Source organism: Colletes gigas, unplaced genomic scaffold (assembly GCF_013123115.1).
Source record: "Colletes gigas isolate AHSC1104 unplaced genomic scaffold, ASM1312311v1 Colletes_gigas_Sc00013, whole genome shotgun sequence".
Lineage (NCBI taxonomy): Eukaryota > Metazoa > Arthropoda > Insecta > Hymenoptera > Colletidae > Colletes > Colletes gigas.
The window spans coordinates 2,967,401-2,987,321 of record NW_025106642.1 but is presented as its reverse complement, the minus strand read 5'-3'; the positions used below and the strand labels follow the sequence as shown (position 1 = coordinate 2,987,321).

Here is a 19,921-nt window from a genome sequence, read left to right as displayed (position 1 = left end):
GTTCTTTCAGCACAAATAAACTAGAAAACCCAGAATGTGTGAGAAAAAGAGAGAGAAAGAGACAAATGATAAGAAATGTATCTGCGTTTTCTGATATTTGGAGAAACGTTTCTTTGTGGAGAATCTCCTTTGTCCAAAAATGTATTTTTTTTTTTTTTAGAAAAAAGTGCATTTACATGCATACATACATACATACATATTATATGTATATACATATATATAATATACATATATGGCACACTGAAATTAGTAACTTAGATGATATTGAGCAAATACGGCTCCTCGTTTGAAAACAAGTGTTGCTAATGATTATGTAGAAATATATCATAAATTGAATTCCATTTACTTAAAAAAAATAATAATTATAAAGTTACACGGGCGCGTCGTAATTACGAGATCCATCGCAGGAATGAATTTAGCATTTGAAAATAATGCGTTCATAGAGATATATGCCCTATTTTACCTTAGTTTTCAGTTATAGCTAGTTAAAATTACTACCTTTTGCATCTCACTCTAACAATGCAAACATTTTATTACAATTTTCTGGGACCTATTTTCAATTCTCTGTTTGAATACTTCAGGATTGTTAATGAACGTGCTGCAAACGATTTTATTCACATTTCGACAAGCTCGTATATCAAATTCGGTTGAGCTATTCGTCGCGTAATGCTTTTATATGGAACGAACTAAAATAACTCATAGAATGTTATGGAATAGTGTTTACGCAATTCTCGGTAAGATTTTGATCATTGTTTGTAAACAGACGAATTGAATTAGTTGTGCTAGTATGGTTTGTTGATGGAGTTATTGCAACACAGAACATGTTATAACTTAGAAACAAAGATAAATAGGATGCATGTTTATGAACTTGAATTAATCTTATCTTTTTTTTTCTTTAAATGCTAAGCCATCTCTGAAGTGGGTCGCATGCATTACGAAATGCTTCGTACGTATAGGGTGTACTACTTAACTTTATAATTTAAAATATTTGTTAGTAGAGGATACATAGAAATTTTATAGAAATAAATAATTAATGTAAAAATGTAAAATTTTCAAGAACATGCTTCTTAGTATAAATGTTATTTAATTCTCAAGTGGACATCTAACGATAAAAATATTTTCATTTTAGATGAAGGCGTGAGGAAAATACTCAAAGTATCATCTTTGTTTTTTTAAATGGAATGTCATTTTTTTTGTCAGTGCTTCACAGCGACTCTCAAGACATAAAAGTTGAAATTCTAAAAGATCACAAAAAAATAATTCTCATGAAAAAAAAAATTGCACGACACGTTCTGTGTTTAATATTATTCAAGCCACTGATATAAAAATACTCTTTCCTCGTTCGATTCTTTGGGATATGGGGTGATATGAAAAGGAATGTTCTCCGCAATTAAACAAAAAAATACATACGCACGTATATTTTTTTGTTTATCTGTGTACTATAATGATAATTAATATTACCAGTCGTTTCGTCGCATGTGTAATTGGTTGTTATTTTATTATTATCAATATTATTATTATTATTATTATTATTAATATTATTATTGTTTTTCTTATTACGTTCATCATAATGTTAATCATTATGATTTTTATTGCTATTATTATATTACCTTTCGTTGCCACCATCATATTATCATTATCACACGAAATTATCGTTAGAAACAGCAAAAGCATAATACCGATTAATAGGGAAAATCACAATTTTTCGGCAATTTATCAATTAGTAAAAGTAAACATAACTCAGTTATCGTTCAGGTAATAATATTAGTTGATACTACTTTTATTATGACATATAATGCCTATATTGACAGAATCAAATCAGTCATTTACTAGTCGTATCAGTTTTGATAATTATTTAATTATTAATTATAATCGAGCGTTAATGATACAATACACATTTCTGAAATAACAAATTAATAATAAGTGATAGAGTTATATAATGTAATATATACAATGCGAACAGGTAAAAGTCCTGTTATTTAAAAAACAAGCAATTCTTGATAGATGAAAGTACCAAACGTTGTAGAAGCATATGCTTAGTATATTTATGTTAGCTCGGGTCGGTATTTATACAGAAAGGCATTAAACTTTACCATGTTCCGTTTAATTCAAACAACAATGTGGCCATTACCAGTTATAGATCCGTACATTGCAGATATTATATATGTATATGCAGTAAAAATTTGATGTATGCCCAAATTGATCTACAACATAAATGCCCGGTGTTCATCCCCACCACTGTGGGAAGATTGATACACCAAAAAGGACCTTCCCTTTTACTCGTTGTACTTTTCAAACTGTTTCTATAATTAGAATTGATCCATCAACTCCATATGTGCCTGACTTGGGGTCCCACTTTTCGGGAACATATCAAACTTTTACTGTATACATATAACACACACATATAAAAATGATAAATCATCTATTCTATCGTAAATCTTATACGTACATTCGTTACCATTTATTGTACAAAGTATAGATCAAATGTGTGTTCAATAAGTATGGTGTGTTTGAAAAATGAAATGTTGCTAACATCACATTAAACATTTTAAACGAAACTACTTAGAATCGCAGATAAAAATGAAGGAATCATAGCTGATTACCGCGGTTAAGTTTATTAACCCTTTCGTTACTAGAAACGCTAATAAACAATGCACTACGCGAACACAGGGACAAGGCTGCTATTTATTATCCGTAGGATTATGGAAACTCGTATATTGTCTATGATATTACAATTTATTAATATACAATGAGCAATGAACGACAGAGTTGACGAAGATGCTGTGAAAATTATGCAATACACGTGGTTTATTTAACAAAACTGTACAAGTGTTATCAGATATTACAATAATTTTCTATTAATTAAAAAAAAAATTTGATTATTTATTTGCACACCTAATAGTTATCTATATTTTCAAGCGTAAAAGAACATTTTTCATTTTTCATTTTTCGAACATGCCACATTTTCTGACACACATACTTTGTATTTCACTTACTGTATTTTAGAGAACGAAAAGAGGAATGTACATGTGTTATTACATGTCCGATTCTTTGGTGCATTAATATATTCATATATTTATGAAGTAATTAAACAAAATCATACATTATTTATTGTCGTAATCTTTGATAAGTATGTATACAGGGTAAAAAATTATGAACTGAAGTGAGTCAGTTTCACGTGAGAACAAGTATTAAAAACACCGTTATTATTCATAAGCAGAGAACATTATTTTCAAATTGTTTCGGTAGATTTTAGTAAACTTCTAATTGCGTTGTTGTGTGCATTTATTTCATTACAGTATATGTTTGCTATTTGAAAGGATATGGGTAAATATGGCCAATTGAAATAACACGATCATTGCAACAGATAAAAAAATTACTAGGATAAAACAGAAAATCAATTATTCCTAGAGAATAATATATGAAAAGAATTATGATATTATGGAGCATTATTGGGAACGTAAATATGTATCCAAAATCCTTTTGCAGTTTTTGGAAACACATCTATGTCTCCAATCCGTTTTGCGTTTCGTCCTGGATCTACTAGTTGGACTCATCAGTAAGGCTTCATCCAAGTTTTACTGATAAAATTACTTTAAATGTACAGATATATTTGACACACTGTCTCATTAATATTATTGAATACCTGTATATTAATATTTTATAAATAAGTACATATAATTAGAGCTATTATGAACGGACAATTATTTCTATATGAAAATAATTTCATTTCTATAAACATAATGGAATTGAATGTGTAATCTTTAATCGTCTATATTCGTTCACGATTATAAAAAATATACTTAACTTTTATAACGATTTTATTTCGAAGATAAAAAGTGCTTACATCGCGTACGAATTTCACAAAAATTGTTCAATCAGTGTCATATTTTAAATATGTTCGATTATCAATTTAATTGTTGCGAGACATTTTCTCATTTCCAATTGTTAAATATTTTAAGTTTTTTTTTTTACAGAATATAATATATTTCCAACATTGCTTCAGATTTGGGATATAAAAAATTTTTTAAACGAAAAGTTAGATTATTTGTTATAGTTCTATCATGATGTCATAACTATTTATTAAATTTTTTTATTGGTAAGTAGAATTAAATGAATACTTAATGTATTTATAAAAAATCTTACCGAATATCGGTTTCTTAACGAAAGTTTAGTATTATTTATATGTATGCACATCTACATTTTTTATTTGACTTTTCTATGCTCGGAATCCCAAACTGTGTACTCTTAGGCAAAGATTAATTTCTTACCACTGTAAAAAGAAAACAGAATATTTCTCAGTTGTATCCAAACAATTTTCATATTTTTAATTAGTTTTAATTATTTGTCATTTTTCTATTCATTATTTTAAATAGTGGATTTTATAAATTCTATAAAAACATATACTCGTATCGACTATAAGCTGTCAAATATTATAGTACATAGGGTGTTCAGCATTTATACATATATCAAAAATTTGAGGGTTGATTCTAGAGACCAAAATGAAACGAAAATCAAGAATAGTAATTTGTTAATTGAGACTTCGTTTAAAAATTTTTATCATTTAAACGAAGTCTCAATTAACAAATTACCATTATCGATGTTCGTATTATTTTGGTCTCTAAAATCAGCCGTTAAATTTTTGACATATAAATGCCGAACATCCGGTATAATAATACAATACATAATTTACATATAGAGTTGGGCTCATGTTGTTAGGATATCCAGTAAATTGAAGTTAAATTAAAGACTGATGTGCGTAAATTAAAATTGAATTAATTAAAACATGAGAAAATGAAATTGAGGTAGAATATACCGAACTTTTTTCTCATCCATTAGGTATGTGAAAAAAATATTTTGTAAATAACTTTGTCTTAGAGAAAAAAGAATTTTTATTATGAATATATTTAAATGTAGAAACGGTATTTTTTTTTTTTTATATACACCGTTAGCAATGATTTTGTAAATAAAAGACAAATATTTTCATACATTTTTATTTTCTCTATTCATGTTCTTTTAGTCGTCATATCATAGTTTAAATCAGTACTATTAATGGTATAATGGAAAAATGGATCATTGTATCAGCTTTCATACAAATTACCAATATTTTTTAGCATTGCGGCCGTATATGTGTACATTTTTTTAAATAGATAAGAGTTTTCTTTATATATATTTGGATTAATGTTGCCAATAGTGTCTTATTATTACATATTTATGATATGTACAAAGAAATATATTTGACAATAGTTACTTTGTTACAAAGTAAATATATTATGTAAACAAATGATAGATGGTTTGTACAAAAGACCTTAAGTAACGCCTTCATAGGAAATGCATTGAAATTTTGGTTGTATACAGGGTATACCGTGCAATTGGAAAATGCTGTCGCGAGGCAAAAGTAAACTGCATCGAACGAATGCATAAATTGAACGTAATTTTATTCATTTTTATGCATTGACTGCAACTACATCCTTTTTTTAAATGGAACCCTATAATTTTGATCGCTCTATTCGATGCAGCCTTTTAATCGTTATAAAAAAGGATTAAAGTACTTATGCCCTGAACCTTATAGATTAGACCACTTTAAAAAAGTACTAGACTATTTTGGTATACTCTGCAGATGTCATACGATACTTACGATACAACAATAGTTCAAATAGCCTTTCGTTACAGTCTAAACATTTTTTCTTTACGTTACTTAACATTTTTGTTGTGTCTCTTTTTTTTAATATTCAATATTTCTAAACGAATACGATGTTGAACGTCTTGAGCACTTTATGAAAGTTAATCCTACATTGATTGATATTAAATTTAGACTCATGTTTACAAGCATATAATTTTTATCATGTTTTGTACAAATATGACCAAGTTACACAACAAAAAATCCAAACATACCAAGGTGTTAGAATATTTCTGTTACTCTCTGAATGTTCACGCAAAAGATAAAACGATAGTATCTATTGTTTAACAATATTATAAACCAGCACTGTTACTCGTTTTCGCACTATAGATTGTTAAAAGGTCAAGATACCTAACAGCCATGGAATTTTTCATTAGACTTACTTTTATATACAGAATGGGGGTTCAAACTCTGTCAATATTTCTGTTATTTTCGGATATAGAAAAAAAAATGTAGCGTAAGTCTTTTTCCTCCCCTTTCAAACAATTTACTTTTTTATATCTTCAGAGTTGGATGAAATTTTATTTGGACAACGGATAACATATAATAATCAAGAATAAAAATTTATTCGAATACATAATCGATCGGATAACGAATAATTATTCTGCGTATAAAGTATTGAATTAAATAGAATTTATTCGAAAAATTGTACGAGATAAATATCAAATAATGACCAACTCTGCTTCTAACATTTTTTCCTTTCTTTTTTCTTGCTGCATCATTATACATTGCTACAATTCTAAAACTACTTCGATGGTACATACACACAATTTGTATCTTTTAAAAAAAAAAACAGAAAGGTATCTTTTAAAATGTGTTGGAAAAAAAATATGTTTATAAATTTTTAAACACACATCAATATCTGCATTTTAAGCATTTTTTTTTTTACATTGAGTAGTAATAGACTGAAATATAGACCTCGATTCAGATACGTTTATATGTATTAGTGATGTTTCTTTTAATTTTTCTGTCGTAAGCCGGAGATATCGTTTGGAATGTTATTTTATCCTACCTCGTGGAACAAATTTTGATCTAGTATAATACAGTTTCTTTCGTCGCAATAATTATTTTTTATGAGGATTCTAATCAGTGCTATATCGTAAGTAATTGAAGTCGGTGTACAAAGTAACATACTTAAACGCCCGTGTAGAAATGAAAATAATACTGTTACATAATGTATTGTAAGTATGTAGTTAAGGTTATTAAGGGTATCCTATCAAAAGTATTGTATAGAGAATGACGCAGATCATGCAAATTAGTTTATGTTAATCTGTAATTATTTAATTGTAGCCTTATAATTATTTTACCATTCTGTGTTATGTTGATGTTCAGAGAGAAAACGACAAGTATACTAAGCAACGAATTGCGAATACTCATGATTTATATAAATGTATAATGTTCGATAAGTGTTAATTACATAAGACAATGTGCCTGTTTTCCAATCTAGAAACAAAAATTCGTTCATAATAATAAATAAGAACCAACTGTATTTTGTTTGTTAATTTGCATTTTATTACGAAACGCAACGAATTTTTTAAACTTTTTTAAAGTAGAAGTAGAAGCTGTATTATTAATATCATTCTCTGAAAATTATTTATAAACATTTGCCTGCCATTCATTGTGTTATATATTTATAGCAATTTGAGATGAAAATATAGCAGTTAAATATAAAGTTTCGATGCAATCGTATTGAAACGAAATTTTCTGTTTTAGTAGTCAAGTACATCAGTAGTATCAGAATCTTAAAATGTTTAAAAAAATTATTGGAAAATTTATCTCGATTACAATAAAAAGTAAAAAGATGCATTATAACAAAATATTCTACAGAATGTCGTCGTTCGAAATATACCTCTTGAAAGATCGAAATCCTTGGAAGATCAAAGATCTCCTTGCGAATGTATATAGTAATCGCATGAAACGCTATTAACATATCGACAGAATTAAAAACTCGTTTTTCTTTTTACAGTACAAACTGTGCGAAGAACAATTTTCACACATCGTATGCATGTGTATATAAATCGAATTAATATCTGTGGCATATATGTGCAAATAAAAATGAAATTGGTAAAAAGTTCGATATTTGTTATAGAAAACATCTAGCTCCAAAGTCTTATGTATGCATACACGCAAATATCTTAATAATTCTATGATCGAAAATGGCTAAAATTAATTTGAAAATTAGTATGATTAAAAATTCACAAAATTAAAAATGAACAGTAGCATGAAATAAACGCAAGGTACAAAATACTCGTGTTCCCTTAAAAGTGCAAGAACATTGAGAAAAATTTTATTATACGAATGTATCGTTTGTGTAACATACATTTCTTGATTTTTGTATGTTTGATTGTTCCATGGCTTTAAGTCTATGTTAAAGTAATACAAATCTCTACCACATTATGCGTGCTCACATCTTGTAAACATTCGAGAGATATTTCACAAAATATAAAACAACCAAAAATGATTAGTGCCTAATTTTGGAACAATTATTGTAACTTAGATTACAGAATAATGGCTTATAGTAGGTTTCATAAGTATTAATTTATGTAGCCTAGAGAAATCACGTACGAAGTGTTCGTATTATTATTACCTGTTTCTTGCAATGTCGTAAGAAAGATACGAAAGAGAAGAAAAGTTCACTATTTTTTTTAACAAAATTTCCAATAATTTTCAAATTATAAATGTGTGCAATATTTTTTTTTTAATCAAGAGTTACAATATTATACAAAAATAACTGTGAAGACAGATTTAACAATGTCAAATTATAATAAAACAATAAAATAGAAGTCACTTATTAAAAAAAAAGAATTTTATTAACATAAAAGTTACCATGACTCTTCGTTAAAAAAATTTTGAGACATAATTGAACATTTATCGTAAATTTTGTCAATTAATTTAATGCATTGTATATCTTATAAAAAAATAGTGTCTTTTCATCTCTTTCTTTATCTTATATCGTTTTAGTAAGAAATACGATAGACAATAATACGAACACCAAAAATACTTTTATATCAGCATATTTTTTGTATTAATTCTATATTAATACATTTTTCATTATATGAAATTTCTATACAACCAATTTTGTGTATATACATAAAGCCTTTCATTTTACTTTTTTTTTTCCTTTTTTTGTAAAACTTACTCTCCCATTATTCCAAGTGCGAGAGACACGATCGAAAGCAAACTGGTAAAAAAAGAAAAACAATTAATCGAACTCGAAGCAGCTAAACTTCATTTAATTATAATTGTTACAATTGGTAGATGCGTGAGAGAAATGGCGCCCAAGTAGAGAGACGCGTAGTGGAAAAATGGTACCAATTTCGGTTTCGATCGCGGCCTCGGTGAAATTTTAATTCGCTATTATTGTTTATAGCGATACATAACTGACTTGCCGAGGACTGGAAAATAATTAATACATGTGGATGCAGATGAATTATACACATTTGTATGTTGGGGACAGGTGCAGCAGCCGCTGCGAAACAGCGTAGGCACCTGGGTCAGATTCGCGAGCACCCTTATCAAAGGGCTGGTGCTTTGTCGTGAATTCGGAGAGCGCGATCACAATACTGTACGCGCCTCCGCGAAGAGGTTAGTTCTCACACACGTTTAAATTTTTTTATTTTTAGATGAATATTTTCTTACGATATGTTACATTGTCCGTATACACATATTTCTTCACACGCAGCTCACACACACACACACAGTATTTACTGAAAATATTTCTCTCCCACCGTACACTTCAATTTTCCTCGAACTTTAATGATTATTAAATTATTAAGTTATTATTTTATTATTAACAATTATAATTGTTATTCCCCAACCATCTACTTTACACAATTGTTAATATTTTTACGTTATCGTAAAGTCTATAACATGCTGAAAAAATGGGGTATCGAAGTGAAAATTAAAATGTTTATTTAGAAAGGCATAATTGATTTTTAAGTTGTCAAATTTTTGGAAACTTTTCATTTCTTCAAAGTAGTATTTCGTTCGATGTTTCGAAAGATTTATCTATAGGATCGTGTCAAAGGTAAAATTATAAAAATGAATGAACAATAGCCTGTGCAATTATTTTATCCATAATTTTCTAGGACTCGAGTCGGATTGGTCTCGAATTTTCGAGTACCAAAACTTTATTTGAGACATTTTTCTCGCCGATCTGAAACTTTTAACTATGGAGGAGCGTTTTTGTTATTGTTATGTAGTCAAATATAAGGATCCATACGGGAAAATAAAGCAATATGTGAAAAATTGTTTTTTTTTAAATGAAAGTAGAAGAACCATACTTTTTTAAATGACTAAAAATTTCAGTTGGTATTTTCGGGTTGCATATCACTTGGTACAAGTTTACTTCCGGTACTATTTATAGACGAAATGAATTAATACCAGAAAATGTCGAAAAATTATGCTTTCTACACTTTAATGTAAAATAATACGATTTTTCACGTATTGCTTTTTTATGAACACTTATATTTGATTACATGGTATGTTGGAAAATGCTTCCAGACTTAAAAGTTTAAAGCAGAGTTTGGAGTCCATATTTTCGGGTACCTGCTCACCCCTAATATTTTCCATTTACATATATTCAAACGGTATACAATAAAAAAAAGGATGAATCTTAAACTTATATTATAAAATTAAAAATTGTTAAGTTCGAGGAAAATTTGTTGAAATTAATTAAAGCTTACATTTGTTTTACCTGACACTGCGTCAAATTTAATATTTAGTTAAAATCGATTTTCCCTTTTGGCATCTACATTTAAGTCGTATAGATTTATATGGAAATTTCAATTATCAAATATGTAAATATATATTTATAAATTATAATATAATTACACGATAGAATGATTATATTAACTCTCACGTGGCAGTGCCTGGATCTTTATATATATTAATTATATATAAAGTACATATTCAAGTCATAAGTTTGAGATGGATTAATTAATCCGTTAATTGGTCATAAATTAAGATGCAAATATTTGTTTTTTAATATTTTTCTTATACGTTATCTTCTCCGCCCTATTCACCATTATTTAAATTTTGATAGTTTCTTGGTGCATTCGGTTACCTTTTATTTATTACAAAATTCCTGATCATTATACCCACCCATGTAATTAGGAGAATAATTAAATAATACGTTTACCTTAAAGTGTTGTAAAATGAGAAAGATACTAATGTATATATACATATATATACATATGTATATGTCACCGTGAATGTGGAAGTTACAGTGATTATATACGATTACTAGTAATTGCATATATTTGTCTCGTCATTGAATGTTGTTTAAAATTCTTATTTTTTTATCAAATATTTATATTTACTAGCGATTGTCCCCCTTACTAATTGGGTTCAGTGAAAGTGTTTTTTACATTTATTGTGTAATGAGAATCACATAATATTTCATTCACTTTGTGGCAAGTTCCAAAGTTCCAAGTTTTTTAATTGTTACTGAACGAAATATATTTCTTGTTTCATTAACATTACTCATCCAAACCAAACAAAACAATTATTATTGACAAGCAATGAAAGTACATTTTTAAAATTATTTATTATAATACATTTAATGATTGGTTAACAGAATTATACAAACACATCCCTTTGCTTTAGTACATAATAGTCCAGATGGAGTTGACCAATTTCTTTTTACGAGAAAATAAAACATTCTCCAACAACAAGTAACGAAACTATAGTTTTTATCAGCAAATATGAACTGAAAATATTTATGTACACGTTTGCTAATTAAATTAACAGAGATAAACATTCACTGATCTTCTACTTTTATGGTAACATACACGGTCATACAAATATTCGAATAACAGTATAATTTTAACGTTATTCTGTGTATCTTAACTATACATGCAATGAACAAAACAGATGTATTATGCTACATCTCTCTATAGTTTCTAGTTAAGAAAAATGCAAAAATAAAAATGCAGAAAAGATAAAAATACACAAAAATATTCGAACACTATGGAAATTAACCATATAGAATAGAACTAACAGTCTTTATTTGAGGATAAATATTTTGTGGAATATCCATTTTGTTGCACAACATGTTGTATGCGTATTGAAATGTTAGAATTAATTTCTCTCAAACAATCAACGTGTCCAGTCTGTTACCATTTTTCTATAGGACATTTTTTTTTAATCCCCCTTTTTGAACGTATGACCGTTTTTCGAATTCTTTGGTCCATTTCACCTCATGCATTTTAAATAGGGATCAGGGTTCGAGAACTAACGGAAGTGATTGTAAAATGTTCAAAAAAATATTAAATAGATCAATCCATGATACTTTATTTTCTCTATTATAAGTATAAAAGATGATGATAGTAATTGAGTTTCTTGGTTGAAAAATTGAAAACAGTTCAACACAGATCTGCCATATTTTTTGGGCGCCATAATCGTATCAACTCTGTTATAAATATTTTTCAAAATATGAAATCGATATTAAATGTATTTCTTTTTAATATTTAAGGTATTCTATATTTACTTGCTATCAAATTATTAAATAATCATTCACTGTTTAATAGTTGTATAAAGCGAGAAATGAAGATTTGATATATAATCGATCTTTTTAAATTAAAAAGATCTACATAGACAATTGATTTTTGTTAAATTCATAAACAATGAAATGTTTTTATACGTATATTGTTTATATTTGTCATCTACATGAACACAATACTCTGGAATTTCAGTATTGCATTAACTCCCCGCAAGTAGGTGTAAAGAATACACTGTATTATAACCATGTATTTATATACATATAGTTCCCTTTGTTAACTCTTGCATCAACATTGCAAGAAAGTAATTTATAATGGAAGTAAGGTATGGGTGCGCACCTACCCATTTTTCTATAAACTTTTAACTTATTATACGTATTGGGAAATAGAATTTTTCAATTACGAGTAATCATTAGTTTAATGATAAAGTACAAATACTATTGTCATTCTTGAATAACCGAAGGAATTGATTTATCCTGTAAATAAGTTAACGACGTGCAGAAAAGGGAAATGGAAAAAGAAAAAAAGAACAAAAGATATATTTTAATGAAAGTAACGACCAATATACTATTTTCTGAATAAGTATATTATAAGGTAAATTTGATTATTTCCATGCATATGTCTACCTCGAACGTATGTAAACATATGTATAACTCGATTATATTGGCAACTTGTGCCTGTGGAACACTTATTTACATTTTATTTAATTTGCCTATTTCTGCGTGTATATGTGTGCACGCGTGACGTGATGTACGCGTATTTTAAATAAATGTATATACCAACTATAGAAAAGGTAGTTTTTTTTATTTTCAATGAAGGTAACAGGAGTGGTATTACGATACGATGCGAAGGTTCAAATTATAAATCAATATGTCTGTTTATTGTTACAAAAATTGGGAATATTTCCTTGAAATTTCGGGTGTCAGTCCTCCATATGAATCCAGGATACGTTTACATAACTAGAGATATGTAATTTTCAAAGTATCTGAAATTCACGTGTACGTTATAATTCAGTTGTGGTGTACTTCAATATGGCAAGAGATATTAATCGACTAATTCCATCATTAGTCCAAAAGACGAGTCCCACATTCCCGTTTGCTGTAGACAATTTTCAGCAACTCTTGCTCGTCCACTTTTTCCCCCCAATAACTCGAGATCAAACTTCGTGCAAAAAATCGAAGTTACAATTCAATCCTGAAACTTGCATCCTCTCCTCCTTTATGTATCACTACTAACAACTACCACACATAATTTATAGTGGCACCTTCGTTATAGATGTAATTTTACCTATTACACTTATCGTATAACTAAGCATTGTCTTTATTAAACTAACAAAAATGCTCCACATGGCCAAGTTGACACTAACTTAATTCAAAATACAAGGAAATTGTGAATTAAAACTAAGGGTGACTTTAAGCAGCAAGCTTTTTAAATTGTATAAACACATGAAGATTTGAATATATTTACGAAATTTAATTAACTTCGATAAAAAAAATTGAATTGTATTTTTGTCACTATAATTTTATAGTATTTCATGCTTTTAAACGTGAAACCAGAGCGCATGTTTTTTTGTGGAATTGCGTAGTATATTCGATCGTGCAATATAAAAGTTGATAGTTAATGATTTTAACAGAAAACAAAACATAAATGTTGATAGTTACTTGTTAAGTAAGATACAAAACTCTCCAAGATCCCCTTTTATATGTACTTTGACTAGGTGATTACATTAACCATATTTGTATAGTATATGTTCAACATTGAAATAGTTTGCTTTTTTTTTTTAAAGTTTATACCACTTACAATTTACCTTATATGCCGTATGTGTAATTTGTAGACCCTTGGGCACTTGCTTGCTAATAGAATATGCAGTTGTTGAAATTATAATGATTCACAGTAATAATGTTGCCATTATTATGTGTTTAATATCATACATATGAACAATATTAATGCTGCTATATGGTGGCAGGTGCACACCCAAGCTGCCTATAAAATTTATTACAACTTCTCACGAAGTAAAGAGCTACTTTAAAGTCCTCTTATTATCACTATTCTAAATCTGCTTTTTTTTATATTTATACCTTTCAATCGTTCTAGAATCTCATACAATTTAATCGATTTATCACCTTAACTATCCTATGCGCGGGGAGGGTACATAATTTTGTGAAACTTAAAAATAGTTTAACCCTCTAATAAGTAACGAGAGCTGTACCATACGAAAACTATCAAACTTTAAAGTACAATACTTTATAAATGTTAATTTGATGTTTTTTTGTTTTTTTTTAAATCTTTCAAACGTAATGTAATTGTCGATCATTGTACAAAAAGTTAGTAATTGCTAAATAATTTATGGGGATTGTAAAATTTCAATTCAAGTTGTAAAATTGATAAATTCTTCAGCCGTTAGAGGGTTAATGACTATAAGCGATAGCCGACAAATAACGAAGTATAAATTTCATTTTGGTGAAATGCAATTCTCTGATAATGTTTTGTTACATAATGTTGTATATGAATTAAATGCTTAAACACTAATATTGACCATCAAGAGTGTGAAGCAGTTGCTTGTTTACTATTTATCGTAGTTGTTCTGATTTTAGTCCTCAAACGCAAAGATTAGCAAACTCAGCGGTTCTCAAACTTTCCTATCTTCGAAGTCCTCTAAAAAACTGTATTAGAATTTAAAACTCTAACAAATTTTATAAATTCGCTTAAAAAAAGATTTTTTTTTTAAATTTTTTTAAAATAATAGTTGTTGAGAAACGCTGTGGCGGACAATAATTGCAGAATAAATAATGTTTCGTGTAGTTAAAGGTAATTTGATTGTTAAGCCAAGGCATTTGCTTCCCACTAACTACATTTCTTTCAACTATTGAACTGTTCAGAGACTTAATGTTAACATGAATCAATCATAATTAAATTACTAACAAACTGTTTTTCTTTTCTTTCTATTTAACATTGGTTGCCCATGGCCTATAGGCTTGGAGTGCTAACAATGGAATCCACTCGCCCCGTGCTAACACCTGGACTCTGGAACAACATCCGCGTTCGATCGATTCACCAACCAGATGACCACCTTCGTCGTTCGCATCACCAGCCCTGTTTGTCAAGTTTATCCATCCTGTATCCTCTCCGTGTTTTAAAAGTTTTGTAATTCTCGATTAAATTATTAATATTCGTTTCATTAGCACTCGTAGCAAATTCTGACGGCGTTTCGTACATTCGACGGATAATCGTCTGACTGAACGTGGTATCACACGTCGTTACATGCGAAAAAGAAAATCTTTTTTTTTTTTTTTTTTTTCAAATCAAGTCAGATTTATCCGCGTGCAAGATCATGGGTAAGAGTTTAAAATGCTTTTGGATTTTTTAATGTAAACGAATGATGATTTTAAAGGATCTCGTATTTTCGAAACGAACTATATTAAAATTATCCTCTCTCAGCTGTAGAATTAACAAAATGTCAATATAATTTATTATTAACTTTCCTCTCGAATGTAAGACTGTTTCTTTATAAGTACAGAATCTATTCAGTTCTTATTTTTTATTATGCCGTGTCGAAAAAGATCATTGATTTCTTACCAAAACCGTTCGTGCGATGTTCCCGTCGTAACGAAGGAACAGTTCATGTTTTAACATTAGAATATTAACTTATTTATTGTTAAAATAAAAGATTTTTTGGCTTTTTTTCCAGGGTCACGTTTCTATACAGAATGTTTCATATGGTGTGATATAATCAGAAAATGAGAAATTCTCGAGTGAAAAGTAAAATGACTTTGAATAGTTTTTATTATCATTTAAAGTTAATGTTTAAATTATTCAAAATCAGAATTTTCATTGCAGAACCGAAAAGACGAACGAAAGAATTGGCCTTTAGTGGATTAGTCACACCTCTGCATACACACATATTCGGTCATCATTATTAAACTCGGATATATTACATGGTAAACTAAATTTCAACACTGTTTCATCGGTGATGAAGTAAAAGGAGAAGACAAAATGGGCTTAAAAACATCTTGATCGATTTATTCTCCGTCCAATTCGAATTTCTCGAAGAAATGGATACCTAGCTCTCGGTCCTTGGATCACAAATAATTCCGAGAAGGGCTTTAGACTTCGAAATGGATAGAAATCAGTCGATAAAAAAAGTCCAAATTGCATACAGGTTGTTTCGATATGTTATTATCTTGCTCAGTCAAAACATGTGTAATCAGAATCGAATCTTCTTCAATAACATCAAGGATATCAGTCCTCCGATCGACAGATCACGTTATTAATGATTATCGATCGTCAAATTTTCACACCTGAATCTCGAATAGCATTCAAACGCCACACACCTGCTAATGACGATTAAATCCATAAATATCGTTAATATTCATAACGATTTTTCAGCCTTTACACCTTTCGAAGAGTCGTAGTATAACAATTACCGAATTTCCACTCGTGAAAGCTCCATTTCCCAAACATCATGCGTATATAGCACATCAAACTACCCCCCCGCAAGATACTCTAATTTTTTCCTTTGAAAGGCGATCGACTTTTTTTAGATATTTGCAAATAACTATTACTGGTAGCTGTTGCATCACTGGACAATGTTTCGCAGTGATGACCGCTACGTTTATTAATATCTTGAAAATTATTTAATTCCTGAAACTAAAATTCTATGTTTCTGCATCCATTTCCACCGCCATTTGCAAATATCTCAGGAACGAAAACCAAAAAAAAGGTTGTTGAAAATACCGTCCTTTGTAACATATTTAAAAACGAACGAAATCCATGGTGAGAGGCATCATCAAAGGACAGCGTTATGTGTCATGGTGCTGAAATTTAGTTTACAACCTAATACTCGTATGCCTAAGGGCCGAATGGTGGTGGTTACACACGCGTAAAAGTTTGTATTGGATGGAGCTCGATGTTATCGCTCCTTCCAACCGTGTACAGTATATCGAATTTCTTAATGCACTTAATATATCACTTTTAGATCGAATTAGAACAACTCATATTATATATTCTCACAGATAGTCTTACAGTTTTTTTTTTTTTTTAATTATTATTTTGTTATCTACTAACTATCCGTTATAAATTTTATACATTTTATATACTCAGTGTCCGCAAAGCCTTACTCTATCGATCTAATCAAATGTTTAATATTTTCTCTGTACCATTGACTATTTATATTTGCTGAAGTAAGGAATTCCTTATTATATTCAGGGAACTGTATTTTTTTATTTTTTTTTTCTTCGAATTTCTTTGACTTATTGTTAATGTATAGTTATTAGTAATAAGTATAAAAATGTTACGTTTAATTTCTGGTTTCTATATACATGTGAGTAGGTGGCAGAAGTATGCTTATTCCATATTAATCGAAATAAGCCAGATGCTCATACATATGTGTGTATTGATCATTAATGATGCCTGTTTTAATGGAATATGTGTTTGTAGAAAATTGTGTCGTAGTCATAAATCGCGAAGGTATAATTCAGCCAAGCAAGAGTGAAGTAGATGCGACTCGACGGACGTTCTGGCTCGTGAAAACATCAGTTGTCCAATCCCACGGAATTAGACAAATTTTTATTTTCGAACAGCGAATAGAACATTTCAGATTTATTCGCGAACTAATTTTTATTTACGTTTTCATCTTTTCATGCATTCGTAAATTAGAATTGGTTAACAGATTTATTTTAAAATGTTATTCAATAAATCAAATGTTTATTCGTTATTTGAAAATAAAATTTACTCGACTCTGTCGTCCCAAATCTAATTAGTGTATCTGTCCACAATTTCAACCCTCTAAAACTCACTCACACTTGACGGAACTATACTTATCTTATTACGTACTCAACTAGGTTTCTATGTAACTAACAACGTTATTATATTTTAATCGATTTAATCTTCAACTTAATTTATTTTTAACTAAAGAATCTCATTTCTCTGTTGTATCACACCTACCGCAGAGCCAATATTATAGGGGAGACCTTAAGATCATACCGCGCAATCAAAACAAATTTTCATATTTAATGTTGCCAATCGCAGACTCGTAAAACGAACATTTGTCTGCGATGTGTAAAATTAATTATATAGTACTTATATTGTTAACAGAACAACGGAACAAAGAGGAGAAGTGGGTAAAAAATGAGATAAGAAATTTAAATAATATAATGTATTTTGTATAATTAAGAATATAACACGTTTACTTGTAATAGGTGCAATATAAAATCAAAATTTCTTTTCGTCTTGATGTTTTGTACTTGGAAAGTAAAATTAGTGCTAAGTCTAGTTCAACTCGTAAAATGAGAACAATTCGTAAAAATATTTTTTATCGCGACTGTTTAATCTTAAGTGAAACAGTAAAATTCGATCGAGACAGTTTAATACTAATAGATCGCAATATTAAAATACATTGAAACGTAACGTAATATAAAGATATGATTTGTTAGATATAAAATTTAATTGTAAGCTATATTAGAAGAAATTCAATGAATATGTAATTTTAAAGAAATATATAAAGGCAATAAATATTGCATGAATTACTGTGGATTTACAGTACTCGTAAATTTGATATTGACAATAAAACGAAATGAAAGGTAATGAAATCAAAATATTGAAATGTACTAATTAGGTATTGCAATTATTTAAGTTTCTTTTAAATATATTAATTTGTTATGTGACTAAAAAGAATCTCCATTTTTCTTAACAAAGAGATGTTATTCTATGTTTTACTATACTGTAATCGGAAAATTTTGTTATGTAATATTATGGTGCAATTTACTTGTAAAGTAATAAATTTCAACCGTTTATCGAACATTTTCAATCTTATAAATTGAGATAAGTTCTTATAAAAAAAATATTCATTTGTGAAAAGTGTAGGGTACAAAGGTCTATTAACGAAATAGTACTACAAATTGTGTCGTTATAAATCAACGAGCAATTTGATTAATGTAAAAACTATTTTTACCTGTTTCTGTTGCAAAATCACTACTTATAATATTAGTTACTATATTACATACGAAATATGTCTACATGGATGAGAATGGTTATATGTTAGATTGATTTATTTATCAGTGAATATAACATTAGATATAAAACGAATGTTTTGTTGATTCTTTAAATTTGCCATATGTAGATGTAATAATAAAAACTTTTTGTCATACTCATTTGTGTATATTTAATAATGTGTGTAACTTAATTGTATATTCAACAAACGCTTCTATATTTTTTTATTATCGAAAGACAGGTAACTTTTATTTCATCTGCATAAATTTTATTTTATGATATAATTATATTAAGAATGCCCCAGAACCTATTTTACTTAATAGTTTAACTATTGTACTAATACACTTAATAATACTAATTACAGGATTTTAACAAGGTAGTTAGTATAGTACTTTAGTCTTTGTAAAATGGCTTAGGATTGGGCTAGTTTTTCTCTCGTCATCATCAACTTGGGCTTGATCATTAAGTTTACCCGTTCAAATATTTACTAGTTATTTACCAGTTGTACAAAAGTAAAAGATACAGACCGTCGTAACGTAGTGATAATGTATGTGAAATTACAGGCATGTGGTAATGCGTTCACTGCCACGAACACGTATGTATAGACAGAATTCAATGTACCTAGCATGAAAAGAATTTTGTTAACATCTTGGAAATTAAAGCCAAAGAAAAACAGAAATTTTGTCAAAAGAAAAAGGTGTTCGAAACTTTAATCATCTACATATTTCAAAATTACCGAGAAATTGATGAATGG

At 28.8% G+C, this 19,921-nt stretch overlaps 1 protein-coding gene across 11 annotated transcripts in view; it reads left to right on the top strand.

Moving 5' to 3' along the window:
* Positions 1–19,263, top strand: part of LOC122399342 (protein held out wings) — a 45,046-nt gene extending 25,783 nt beyond the window's left edge. For 9 of the 11 annotated variants that reach the window (XM_043399974.1, XM_043399970.1, XM_043399972.1 and 6 more), the window contains exons 7-8: positions 9,138–9,265; positions 15,154–19,263. In XM_043399974.1, the coding sequence (XP_043255909.1) occupies positions 9,138–9,220 (83 nt within the window). In that variant the 3' untranslated portion in view covers positions 9,221–9,265; positions 15,154–19,263. Of the gene's footprint in view, positions 1–10; positions 3,698–9,137; positions 9,266–15,153 lie in introns of those variants that run through there. The other 2 variants (XM_043399975.1, XM_043399977.1) reach the window with 2 other exon arrangements.
* Positions 19,264–19,921: the final 658 nt, after the last annotated feature.